The sequence below is a fragment of the Acanthopagrus latus genome, chromosome 8, assembly GCF_904848185.1.
Source record: "Acanthopagrus latus isolate v.2019 chromosome 8, fAcaLat1.1, whole genome shotgun sequence".
Classification (NCBI taxonomy): domain Eukaryota; kingdom Metazoa; phylum Chordata; class Actinopteri; order Spariformes; family Sparidae; genus Acanthopagrus; species Acanthopagrus latus.
Genome location: NC_051046.1, coordinates 2,993,187 through 3,006,262, shown reverse-complemented (window position 1 = coordinate 3,006,262; position 13,076 = coordinate 2,993,187). Strand labels below are relative to the sequence as shown.

General features: G+C 46.8%; 1 protein-coding gene across 4 annotated transcripts; it reads left to right on the top strand.

Moving 5' to 3' along the window:
- The first annotated feature begins 7,773 nt into the window (after positions 1-7,773).
- On the top strand, positions 7,774-12,957 carry mterf2 (mitochondrial transcription termination factor 2). Of its 4 annotated transcripts, none has more exons than XM_037108379.1 (2): positions 7,774-7,987; positions 11,704-12,957. In XM_037108379.1, exon 2 carries the CDS (start codon positions 11,729-11,731, stop codon positions 12,854-12,856), a length of 1,128 nt encoding a protein of 375 aa, XP_036964274.1. In that variant the 5' UTR covers positions 7,774-7,987; positions 11,704-11,728; the 3' UTR covers positions 12,857-12,957. The 4 variants fall into 4 exon arrangements, with proteins under 4 accessions (XP_036964274.1, XP_036964275.1, XP_036964272.1 ...); XM_037108380.1 differs by lacking the exon at positions 7,774-7,987 and adding an exon at positions 8,778-8,798; XM_037108377.1 differs by lacking the exon at positions 7,774-7,987 and adding an exon at positions 10,402-10,641.
- The last annotated feature ends 119 nt before the right edge of the window (positions 12,958-13,076 follow it).

Here is a 13,076-nt window from a genome sequence, read left to right as displayed (position 1 = left end):
CTTCCATCGACGGTTTTTCCGCACATCTTAGACATGAGAGGAATCTTTCTTTTCCAGATGACTGTTTTTCTTACGATGCCTCAAACATAACTCATAAAAAGCCGGATAAACTACTTTTTGCCAGTAAACATCACACAGTGATCACAATCACACCGGGGGATTAAAAAGCTGAGTGATTGCTTGAGGCGCAGCTCCCCCCCCCTGACAGTTTGATCACACGGGGGGAGTTGAAGTCTTCAACAATCTGATGGAGAGCGAGTATCACAACATCTCAGCCTCACGCCCACTGGTTTCTAGGTTATAGACTTCAAATCAAATCCACTGAAAGCCTTTGAGACTTCCAGAGGGGAAGTCAGTTTTATTGAGAGCCTTTGATTGGTCCTGGTCTCACTTGGATTGCCCCTCTGAAAATAACAGACATAAATTCCTGCATGGCTGCGATCCAACCAGACACCTCCACATGTCTGGGTAGCGAGCAGAGCGCCATTAGGACAGAAAAAACTCCCAAGAGGCTCGTCTCCCTCCTGTCTCTAAATCTGATTTCCTTTTTTTTGGTGGTGGGGGGGTCGGTGGTTTGTTTTTGGACCCAAAGGCCTCGCTCTGCAACAGTTTTTTTTTCCTCAGCACTTTCCCCGTGAAGCTGGCCCATCAGCGGTGCTCTCTGCTGCATAATTGGTGCCATTAGCGCGACGCATCGCACGCTTTCAGGCTCTGCGGCTGGACGGCAGCAAGAGCGAGGTACCAACTCTCTCTCTCTCTCTCTCTCTCTCTCTCTCTCCTTCCCTCATTCCATCTCTTTATCCCACCAACTGTTTCACACTCTCAGGACTCACAGCCATCACATTTGTGGGAGTAATAGGCCTGGCAAATTGCAGCAGATCGGGCCGCAGCAGGCTCAGCCCGGCAGCCACCAGGGAGCAGCGAGCAGACGTGCTGATTCCACAGAACATGGCCTCCTGATCGGACAGAAAGAGGCGCCCTGGGAGAGCCGGCGGGAGCCAAGGAGGGATCACGTTAACATCGAGTGTGTGCGTGTGTGTGCATGTGTGTGAGAAAACTTTAGATAATCCTCAAATTGGGAGTCTAGTCAGACATCTCGGTGTGCTCTGCAGAAGTTCTCTGAGCCCAAGTGAACACAAGAGACTCACAGTAACAACTTGTCTAAACACAATTTCCTGCCTGATTTCATTGATTATTTTCTTCTCACTTCTGATTTCTGCACCGTCACTGCGACAGCTCAGTTTGCTTCGGCTCGAACACGCCCTCACACACACACACACACACACACACAGATGGTCTGAGCGATGCCTCGACAATTAAGCCGATCCGTTTAAAGTCTCTCGCTGTAACAAGCTGAAGGAGGCCTGCTGCTGGATCTCGCTGCTCTCCGAGGCGTGCTGATTCCTCCGCGCTCCGTCAGGCCTCCCGGGGGCCTTTCTGTGTGACCGAGCCCCTTTTCTTAATTACACCTGAGAGCGGCGAACAGCTGCTCCTCTTCCACATCTGCGTCTCCATCAATCGAGCCTGTGAAGGAGTTCATGTGACGCAAACTGACAGACATGTCAGGTCCTCCTCCTCCCTCCCGTCTCCTTCACTCATCTGATTCCTCTGTGCTTCTCAGGTTCAGCCCAGCGTCTGGGAGAGTTCCTGATTTTGTATCGAGTCAGCGGCGGTGCTCCAATATTAAATCTGACCGCTCATTCCTCTGTCAGCAAAACAATGCTCACCTTGTCCTGAGAGGATTTACGATCTCAGATATGTCGTAACAAAATCATTCTTGAAGATTGTTGACATAACAGAGCTCCGTTCTCCAGAATGACGCTCTTCATAAAATCGTTTTTCTTTTTCAGCCCATTTATTTTTAACCCTTCGAAGAACTGTGAGACTGGAAGACGGTGATAACAGAGAGCTCAGCGCAGGAAAACCAAAATACATGAAGGAAACCGACAGCGTTTCTATTTGTATCCTGTTTACAGAGAATAATAAGTCAGCAATTCATTCATGATTTTCTGCTCTGTCTTCCAGAGAGATTTCTGTTGGACCAGACAAAACCAAATTAAGACCAAAGATGGACTGTGTTTTATATAAAACCAGCTGAGCAAAGACTTCCCATCAGAAGCTGTGCTCTTCCCTTGAATTTATTGCCACTGCTGAGGACCATAAATATTTATCAGGGATCAAAAAGGTTAAGTATGTGGGAGTGATAGAATCTGCCAGCTGAAAATATTGCTGAAACACGACGTCTGAAGATTATTCTGCGAGATGGAAATCTCAGAGAAAACACAAGTGGCCTTTACAGCAGCAAACATCGTTAAAAATGTCCCCCACATTTTTATTTGTTTTGCATAATGAGCCTCATTAACATCACAACTTGTTACTGCCGACATTTTGTGCACGTCTGCAGACTCTGATTTGACGTCTGCACATCACAAGTGATGGAGCGCCACAGAATTACAGTCGGCCGACAGGTCGAGGTCATGCATTTGATTTTCACTATATTTTATTATGTTCTTTTGTTCCAATTTTGATAACATAGCTTTTTTTTTTCAAATACTTACTAGCGTTGTTGCTGAGACTCATGTCTGTACAGTGAATATGAGCTAACAGGTCATGTGATTTGATCTGACTGACTGCGTGAAGGCTGAAGAAGGACGTTGAACACCTTGTGAAATGTGTGTAAAGATACATTATTTATCTAAGATTTGGCCACCTTTTTAAATTCATAACTAGACGAGGTGATATAAATATTACCATAGTAACCGCCAGCTGCACGGCTAACTGAGCTAACTGAGCTAAGACTGGTTTAAGGAGACAGGACGGGCCAGGGCTAGCTGGTTAGCATGCTAACTTGATTAGATATCACTGCAACACAACACAACGAAGTCCTGAACATGACGACAAAATGCTCATTTCTTCTTTCGTCAATCATGTTTTATACCAAATCTTAACGTGCTATACAATATTTGTAAAACTGCTAATTTAATGTGCAGATGTATTGATCAAGTGTAACAAAGCCTGCAGACAGACTCCGGCTCCACAGAGTTGTTTCATTTACGGCAGGTCATGACGGTGATGCTGATATTCTGACTCACACGCTGCACATGATAAAACACAAACATTCCACTTTAGACGTGCATGACACTTGGTGTCAGATTAGCAGAAGCAGCACACACACAGCGTCTCATACATTATTGACGCTCATTGTGAAGCGTGGTCAGGCGATGTGAGAGGAAAAAAAAAAAGAAGCAGGATGCTTTCCAAGCGTCAGTGTTACCGACAACCTGAGACAAAAGAGAAGTGTCTCGGTGGCCTCGCTGCAGGAGGAGCTCAGGGTTTTTACTTTCAGCGGCAAAAAACAAGCTGCACACGGCTGCATAATAACACTGAACACGTTATCGATTCAACGGCTAATTCAAGAATGAGATGAGCGTTTGTTCACTCGGCTCTAGAGGTGCAAAGAAACATCACAATCAGATGGCATGATGATGATGATGATGATGATGATGAATTGTATTTATTCAAATTCAACACTTGAAGTAGCTCAGAGACACTGTGACACTGAAGCAGCTGCTCATATTCATATAAAAAAAAAAACCACAGGCCACACACTCGACTGTATACTTTCATAATAAAATGCATTATTAAATCAATATGAACACAGCCAGCTTGTCAATAATACGTGCGATTACTTAATGTACTGTATCTCATTTTCTGTTTCACAAACATTTACTGCAGCACCGGATCAATAGTGATGTTCAACTCTGCAGCAGTGTGCTGTTAAACTTGTTGGGTCCTCGGCTGCTACAGCAAGATATCGACTCGATGCTGCATCTCATGTTTGTAGTAGTCAGTGAGATAGCCTCGGGTACAGTTTGATAAAGAAATACATGAGAACTCGCACACAGAATAAGAGACGGATGAAACTTGAACATGTGTATTTGTCAGAGTGTGCTGTTTGTGTGTTTGCTCACGTACCAAACCTTTTGGAAACGTTAGCGCAGAGGTGACAGCTCGAGTCGGATCCTTCGATTCTCTTTATCATTTTACTCAATGCTGCAAAAGGCCCCTGATTCATTTTTAGAGGAATTCACTCAAATCAGATTTTTCTTATTGCAGTTCCAAAATAATAAGCAAAGGTTCTTCGAAAGCAGAAAAAGCGTGTAATGTTTTTAGTCGCTTGTTTGTGAATCTCTCCCCAAAAAATTAAAAAAAAAGGTAATTTTGCATAATGAAAGTCAGGAGCAGCGTTCAGCCACCGTTTCTTCTTTAAAGAGCTGCTTGGTTTGTCTGTTCTGGGCTACTGTGGAAACATTGGGATGCAACAGGACCATCTGCAGGTATAAAAAAAGCATCCAAAGGTATCAAAAACACAAGGATTCATAGTTTCTGGAGATTATATACAAATTAAAACATTAGATCCTCCACGCTTTCCCTCTAAACCTGCACCGATAAACATTAACATGATGCCGACAGATCAAATGACAAGCTGAGCATGTTTCAGAATCTTTCCTTTTGGTTTCTCTTCCTGCAACTTTAATGTTTTAGTTGTCGCTCTGAAATCGCCTGGACACCATCTGCTCAACACCGACCAGCACACGGACACGGAGAGCGACTAGCTGGTGAAGTAACTGGAGCGTTTATCAGCTGAAGAATCAGATATTTCCGTCAGGCTGTGGTGACAAAACAGCGAAAGGACCGCAGTTGTGTTTACAGCATGTTTCACTGCTTCTGAATGTCTTTCAAACACTTGGCCACCTGTCAAATTCATACTCAAAACAAACAAAACCACAGTAACTGCTGCTAACTGTTGCTGCTAACTGTAGCCGCCTTTAGTTGCCCAGCTCAGTTAGCCGTGCAGCTAGCTGCTCGGACTGGGAGCTCGAGGACCAGGGGACAGTGGGACCATTGGTGGACAGGACTGGCTGCGGCTAGCCGGTTAGCATACTAGCATCACTAAAGATCCCTGTAACAACATACTAAGACATATTTACACACATTCAGTTGTTCATTTTTTAATGTTTTTAACTAAAACTCTTACACATCGTCCCCTTAATGCACCTTCAACATTTAAGAGGTCTTGAAGATATAAAACCTGGTCAGGGTTCCAGCATCACAGTGAAATTACTCTCCTGTTGTTTTGGATTCTGAAGACGGGTGCTTCAGGTACTTTTTAGCCGTTGTGCGCAGCCTTATTGGCACCGAGCGACGTGTTGACAGGAGAGCAGCCTGACCAGTTTTTAGTCATCAGTCAATGTCACATTACAGACATACCACCCTGTCAGGCCATCAGATAAGTTCCCAACATCTTATTACATCGTACTGACTATTTGGTTTGGAGCAATCAGGTACACACAGAAAAGAGAGAACAGGGGGAGAGACTCTGTGACAGGGTTGACATTTCTTTCTTTTTCAAAACAAAAAGATACGGGTAATTTTTTTAAGGCACAAGTCCAATTGTTAGTCACTAGCACCTAAGAAGAAGAGAAACCTGGTATAAACATGAGGATATTCAGAGGATACAGGGATGATTCATATGCTGGTTTTATAGCACAGTTTCATGTCAGTTGCGTAGAAAATGCCGTGGAGCGTCCTGTTAAGCGTTGTATCCATCATCCTGAGTTAACCTCTCCACACACCCGGGGTCCACTTCCAGTTTCATGTCCCTGGTCGTGTTCGGTTTGGATCGAGCGGCTGCTTTTCTCCGCTCCGGTGAGGCCTTTGACTTCCTTTTTAATATAATCCCTGCAACGATCGCCACGACCACCAGGAGCCCCACCAGCCCCCCTCCCACAGCAAACGCAGTCACATTAGAGACACCTGGTCCCCCTTCCTGGTTTAGCCTCAAGATGGTTTCCTGTTTGAAGATGCACCTGTGTGTATAAGGCCAGTCTCCGTCATCTTCCCCAGTTTCATACTCAGGGAAATCATCTTCTGCCGTCGGATCTACGGTATAATCATGTGGCCACCCCTCCTCCTCCTTCTCTTCCTCCTCCTCCTCCAGCAGCTGAGGGCCTGCTAAAACAACACACCAGTACACCCTTCCATCGCTCTCCTGCAGGAGGGAGATCTTCAGCAAGGAGCCATTATCAGACAGAGACACTCTGCTCCTCAGATCCTCCGGGATGGGAACCGTCTTGTCCTTTGAGTCTTGGATGAGCTCACTTTCACCTGATGGTGTCAGGCGGTGCCACTGCACCCTTCGGGGGTCGCCTTCGCTAACCTCACAGTCCAGGATCACGTCTCTGCCTTCAGAAGCATCTTTTTGTTGGGATTCCTTTTTGGGGCAAAGAACCAGCGAGTACTGAACTTCAAGAGAAGTGGAGGAGCATGTATACTGTCCACGATGGTCATCAGAGACAGCAGGAATTACCAGTGAGAATGCCTCTGAATCGTCGCCTGATGATATGTACATCTGACTGTCAGTCTCAGTGCTCCTGTTGATCTTCCCCTGTGGTGTCTGCCACTGCTGGAGTTTCCCCTCAGCGGGGCAGTTTAGCTTCAACCTGTCGCCTTGTGAGGCAAACATGTCCCTGCTTTCACTTTGGATAGGCAGGTACATGTCCTGGAAACTGAGACACTTCTTACCTTGGATCACAGTGCAGTAAAATTGCTGGTTATTGTTTAACGCATTGTTGTCAAGCAACAGCAACGCCCCTCTTTCTCTGACCTGGACGCCACCCTGCAGCTCCTCCACCAGAGGATCCAGCGACACGTTGCTATCCAGGAAGAGTGTGGGCCTGAAATACGGATACATCTCACTGTACCAGCGCACAGTGGTCCCTTCCAGACCAATGGAAGTGCTGTTGCATAGCAGCTCAGCCCCTCCATCTTGTTCCTTTACAATGATCTCTTTGTGTTGAACCTCCAGCTCGCACACAGTAAGCCCCTGTGTGTGCTGGCTGACAAGTTTCTGGTTCTGCCAGCATTCCCTCCTATAAATCCCAGAGTCCGTGTGTGTGAGGTTTCTGATCTGCAGCCCGAGCAGGTGCTGGTCTTTGTTGATGTGGATGCGACCCCGAAGGTCTGCAGGAGGTGTAACGGGCGAGTCTTCAGCGGAGGAGTTTCCAAGCAGCTGGTCTCCCTCCGGGGTGGATCTGTAAACAACAATGTAATCCACTCCGAAACAATACCCCATCTCGATAACGGCGCCCTCGGCTCTGAACACGGGCTCTGCCTCCTCACCGTACACCTGGTGGAAGAGGAGGAGGAGGAGGAACAGCAGAAGCTCCAGAAACCTGACGGAGGTCATGTTGTCCATCTGAACCAGGCCATGTGCTTTGTCACACTGTGGAGAGTGCGCTGACAGCAAGAGTGGTTAAACGCATCCTGGCTGGTTTGTCACTGTAGATCCGCCTCCAGTTGATAACCAGTTTCCTCCTCTTTCACATTCTTCCACAGAGCTCGACAAACACACACACAGCCCCAGAGTGAGGCAGGCACACACACACACACACACACACACACACTCAGACACATGTCAACCCAGTTAATGAGTGACAGGAGTGGGAGGGGCGGCATCAAAGTCATTAAAGTCATTATGATTGTGGCAAGTCTGAGACAACCAATCAAGGCTCAACAAAAGCCAGGAGACAGCTCATCATAAAAACACCTAGTGGCACATTAACCGGGTTTGTTGGCGCAGTCGGACAGGTTCTCCCTCCGCAGCGGGTGTGGTCAGCCTCCACGCGAGGCCGCCTGACAGCAGTTACAGGGCGTGTTGAGCACCCACGTGTTGACGCTGGGAATTCCGTGCGAGCAGGCATGATCACACGTTCGCTCTCCCATGCAACAGTGGCCTCAGTCAGCGAGCAGACTAATCTGAACTAAATCTAAAAGGCATCCGTTAATCTGCATCAGGTCTCCGTTTGCCTGGCAGCTCTCACTGTGTAATTTGTTTTGAGAACGCACAAAAGGATCCATTCAGCCTTCACTTTTTCATCCAGTGGACGGAACTGCGTGATCTACTCTCATCCTGCGCAAGAGTCAAGTAATGTGACGCTCGGCGTATAATCTCACAATCAGGATCGGTCCTGTGCTTTTTTAATTTTATTTATTTTTTTTTTTTTTTATGATAGCCGCGAGTCAGCAACATTTGGAAATAGAAACATTTCTGGTCATTAGTGATTCTGTTGATGGCCTCATGATGTTTCACTTTGCATCCTAAAAAACAATGTGTGTTTCATATTGTTTATATTGTGGTTTGGTTTTTTTTGTAAATGTTTAATCACACAATCTGTTAATACTAAAAATATATATATTTTAAAAAGACATTTTGCTTAAGACATCTGCAGTCCAGCAGTATCAAACAACTTAAAGGAGACGTATTATTCTTTCTACTGTATTTGCTTTCCTCCGGTGTTTTATAGACGTTCTTGTGCACGTAAAAGATCTTTAAGGTTTCAAAGGGAGGAACTCCTCTCTCCCACACAAAACACTGCTCCTCAAACGCCTCGTCAGCGGTCTCGGCTTAGATTTGGTGACTTGGTGACATCACACTACATCGCCATGTCACACATTTGCAGAAGTTATTCCTCGCAGATAGTTTGGCACGTTAGAATTGATTAAGCACAGCTGCTCTGTGGGTGTTGGTGTTGCTGGGTCAGGCGTGTGTCAGCTGACCAATCAGAAGAGACTGGGCATTTAGGAGGGAGAGGCTCCTTCAATTAATTACTTTAACAAACCTGATGTACTGTTACAGCTCCTCACAGTTAATGAATAGCAACCTTTGGTTAAATGCAAACAAGAGCTTGTTTTTACTGCAGCAAGGACGTCGACGATCGATGAAACGAAGGCAGCAGGTTTGTTTCTCATGTCTGCTTTATACAGAACCAGTGTGATCTCGGTATCACGGTCCATCTCCGTCTTGCACTTTCACTTTCTCAGGTGATAAACGCCTGGAGTTTGCTCACATGATCTGGTGAGGTCAAGCACATTGTCCGGGAAAACCCCTGTTCTTTATCCACCAAGCGCATGACGCGGGTCAGGTGGCAGCCGTGGGTATTATGTAGGGAAATTACGCTGTTTGTTTTAAGGGTGAGATTTCTGGTCAGGTGTGTCAAGGTCAGAGAGATTAATGGATTGTAGGAAAACACCCTGAGGTCTCCACAGCTGACAGAGGAAGGAGAGGAACGGTATCTGGAAGATCTCGTTGTGATTTCACTTCTCAAATCTCAGTGTGTGACTGTCTGGAAGGAGTCTGCCAGCCAGTAACGTATTGTGCTCGTGTTGCCCAGCGGCAGTGCTTCTCCCGTCCTCTTCCAGTTCACTGCCCTTTGTTTTTTCTTTGAACCGACATCTGGTCCGAGACTCCTTCTCTCTGCCTCTTGCTGATGCTGTTATTTTTCCGAGCTTCGGTACTGACTGTTCTGTAACCTGGTGATGTGAGCGTTAGTAAACAACACATTGTGGCAGTTTTAATCAAGGCTGGGCGTGTTACACACCCTACACCAGCTACACAGAGAAAGGAAAGTATTACATGAAACACACCGTGCAGCTTGGATTGGAAGATCCTCAGCTTGGTATTATTTGACACTTGGTTTCGTCTGTCTGCTCATTTTTCTCTGCCGCTGACAGTTCCTCTTGCATTTTCTTTTGGATTTTTTTGTGGGATGTTTTTAGTTCCTCATTCCTGCAGAAACCACAGCAGCATTGTAGCAAGACAGGGTGGATACTGATTGCGTGACTTTGCTCAAACCTTTGACAAATGCCAGGGATACAGTTAACAGGTTGACTGCTAATGGAAGAAGAGGGAACAACACTGTTTACTCTGCAGGGCCCTCATGTTGTTTTATACGCCTGCTTCCTTCTAGAAAGAAAGCCGCTTCCCATGAAACACAAATGCGTGTCTCTCTCTTTTGGACACGATCTGTCTGAGAGACGGTTAATTACTAACTGAAACAGTTGTTGTTTGTAATTGTGTTGTGCTTTTGTGCATTTTGCTAATAAAACTGATAATACTTTTAACAACAATATAACAACATCAGTGCACTCTGATGACCGGCTCGCTCCCGTCAACATACGGGCATTAAAAAAACAAAGAAGCGCCAACCTGTTTTCCTTTGAGACACATCATCTGTTTACTAGTACATAAACTATAATGAACCCAGCTACCCACTCAGCAGCAGCAGCTTCAGTGCTGCGGAGGGAACAGCTTGCAGAGCTGGTGATCAAGCATCATGATTAAGCACCAACTGCGAGAAAGCTCTCCGTGTGTTCGGTCCAATTCAGCCCCAGCGCTGATTACACTCATCAGGGCCCCGTATGCTGCAGGGTTTGGAGGCGCACCAACTGCTGTTTGAGATACAGATTTTTGCCAAAATTATTTAATTACTGGACATATGGGCCGCGATAAAAGAGCAGGGCTTTGAAAAGAGGGAGGAAACGGAGGCAATGGGAGCATAAAACAAATCACGTAACACTCACATTTTTAAATTCTGCTCTAAAATTGTTTTCCACCCCCCAGAAAAACATAAAAATCAAAGTTATTCCAGGTCACATTTCAGTTGTGCTGTTGTGCTGACATGCAGTTCCGCTCTCCGCCGCGGCGTGTCGCTGCGGTGCGCGCGACAACACAGACACCAACCGTAGAAGAAGAAATCAGTTCCGTAACAAAAACGTCACATCCGCCGACCGCTGCTAAAGGTAACTAATTTCCTCACAAAAAATATCGATATATTCGCTAAACTGTGCACACACTGATAACCCGCTGTCAACAATAAGTCACGGCGATCAATTAAATCACGGGGCTGAATCACGTGACGTGACGCGGGTCCTGTCTCTTCTACCTGTTAGCTAACTAGCATGCTAAACACCTAGCATGCTCCTTCAGTTAAAATACTGCGGTCAATGCAGGAGGACTTTTATTTTGAAATCGTTGACGACAAGTCTCCCCTGTTCAGCATGACTTAAACCCACTAAAGTCCCTTATTATGTTTCTTATTATGCTCTCAGACGTGTTATCTGATCGTGTTCGGCTCGCTGACTGTGACTCATGTTTCAGTACAGCGGCATGTTAGCTCATGCTCGTCCATTTCCCCCCCTGTGAGACATCTGTCAGCAGATGTGCAGGATAACCATAATCCTCTTTTCAGGTGGAGAGGCTGCGATGATTGACCTCAGAGAAACAGCACATCGGTGCCCTCTATCAAAGCGAAGAGATTAAATTACTAAATGCCTTTTGATAGATTTGATTACGTGTCAATTTGAAAATAATACAGGGTGGAGACAGAAGGGTTTTCTGGTGGATAAATGCACAATGGAGGTGCCTTTCTGTCAGTGTTCTGAAAGTTGATCCGAAGAATCGCTCTCCTGTTAGTTCAGATTCACTTTGCCTCCTGATTGTGTTGCTCAGTGACAAGTCAACAGGAAGCTTTAAAAAAACCCCTGGCTGTGCCTGATGTTTGGAGGATACTTCATGTTTTTTATGTGACTGGTGGAACAAACGTGATAAGGAAGAGTCATGGCTGTCAGTCTCCGGCCCTGATCGGACCCCATGACTGCCCTCTGGCCTCACAGAGCGCCGCAAGAACACATCACACTGCTGTTTGCTTGGTGATAGAAGTGGGAGTGTTGCTGTGCAGCAGTCTGCTCAAGCTGTCAGTATCCAGCTCCATCTGCTACTTTACAAGATGACGCAGGTATTTTTAGTACATAGGAACGTTCTGTGTCACCCACCGCACTTTGTTTGTCCTCCCGCTCCTTTAGGTGACCGTCTCAGGACTTTGCATCGATGTTGCGCTTGATCGCAACATCCCTGTGCCTCCGGTGCCAACGCGTCCCAGCTCTACCTTTAAACTTAAGGCCATGTGCAACCTTGAGCTCAACAGAGAACCAGCAGACGGTTGAGGATCTCTATGGTCTCTCTGTGGACATCCAGAAGATCCGGCAACTTAAAGGATGGGTCCTGCGTCAGAGCCCAGCCTACACAAAGGAGGTAGCTGGGCTCCTGAATGACATGGGAGCCTCGGGCTCCCTCGTGGCTCGGATCTTAACAGATCACCCTGAGGCGGTCCTCTGTCTCCCAGAGCAGATGCAGACCCAGAGGGAGCTGTGGATGTCCGTGTGCCCGAACCAGAGGGAGCTGGTTGGCATCATCGAGAAATTTCCGGCCTCCTTCTTCACTTCCTGCAGCCACCACGACAACCAGCGGAACAACATCGCTTACTTCCTGAGCTTAAACCTCAACAAGCGAATCGTCACCAAGCTCATGGCCAGCGCTCCACAGAGCTTCAGCCGGCCTGTGGAGCAGAACGAGCTGATGGTGCGCACCCTCCAGCAGGTCTACCAGGAGCTTGGGGGAGAGGAGGACAACATGAAGATCTGGCTTCAGAAGCTCCTGAGTCAGAACCCGTTTGTCCTCCTCAAGCCTCCCGAGGTGCTGAGACAGAACCTGCTCTTCCTGAAAGACAAAGGCTTCAGCACGGCAGAGCTCCTCCGCCTCCTCTCCAAACTCAGGGGCTTCGTGACCGAGCTGAGCCCGGACAGCATGCAGATCACCCTGTCGTACTCCCAGGACATGATGGGCTGCTCCGAGGCAGAGCTGCGGGACATCATCCTCAAGTGCCCGGCTGTGCTTTACTACCCTGAAGCTATTCTGGCCGAGCGCTTTAAGGGCCTCCTCAGCGCCGGGATCAGCATGTCTCAAATCATGAAGACTCCGACTGTTTTAGAGCTGACCACGCAGATAGTGACCTACCGCATCCAGCGGCTGAGGGCGCACGGTTATGACGTAAGGACAGGTAGCCTGCAGGTCCTGAACGGCACTAAGAAGGACTTTGAGGTGAGCTGTGGAAAACTACAGCTGCGTAGAGAGAGACCACTTTTTAACCCTGTTGCCCCTCTAAGGGCAGATGACTGACAGAGGCTGTGTGGGCTAATGCAAGTGAATGACAGCTGTAATGTTTACTGTACTTGATTATTTATATCAGAATCAGATTAAAGGATCTAATGGTGCTCTTACTATCAGCATTTCATTTATAATCAGCAAAATGTGTTTATTCCTAAAGCTTTATCGGACAAATTCAGGATTTCTGTGTTCATATATTGCGATACGGAAATGAATTTTCCTTAGATAACTT

Coding starts and splice junctions, on each gene's coding strand:
- mterf2 (XM_037108379.1), top strand. CDS start 11,729: ATGTTGCGCTTGATCGCAACATCCCTGTGCCTCCGGTGCCAACGCGTC.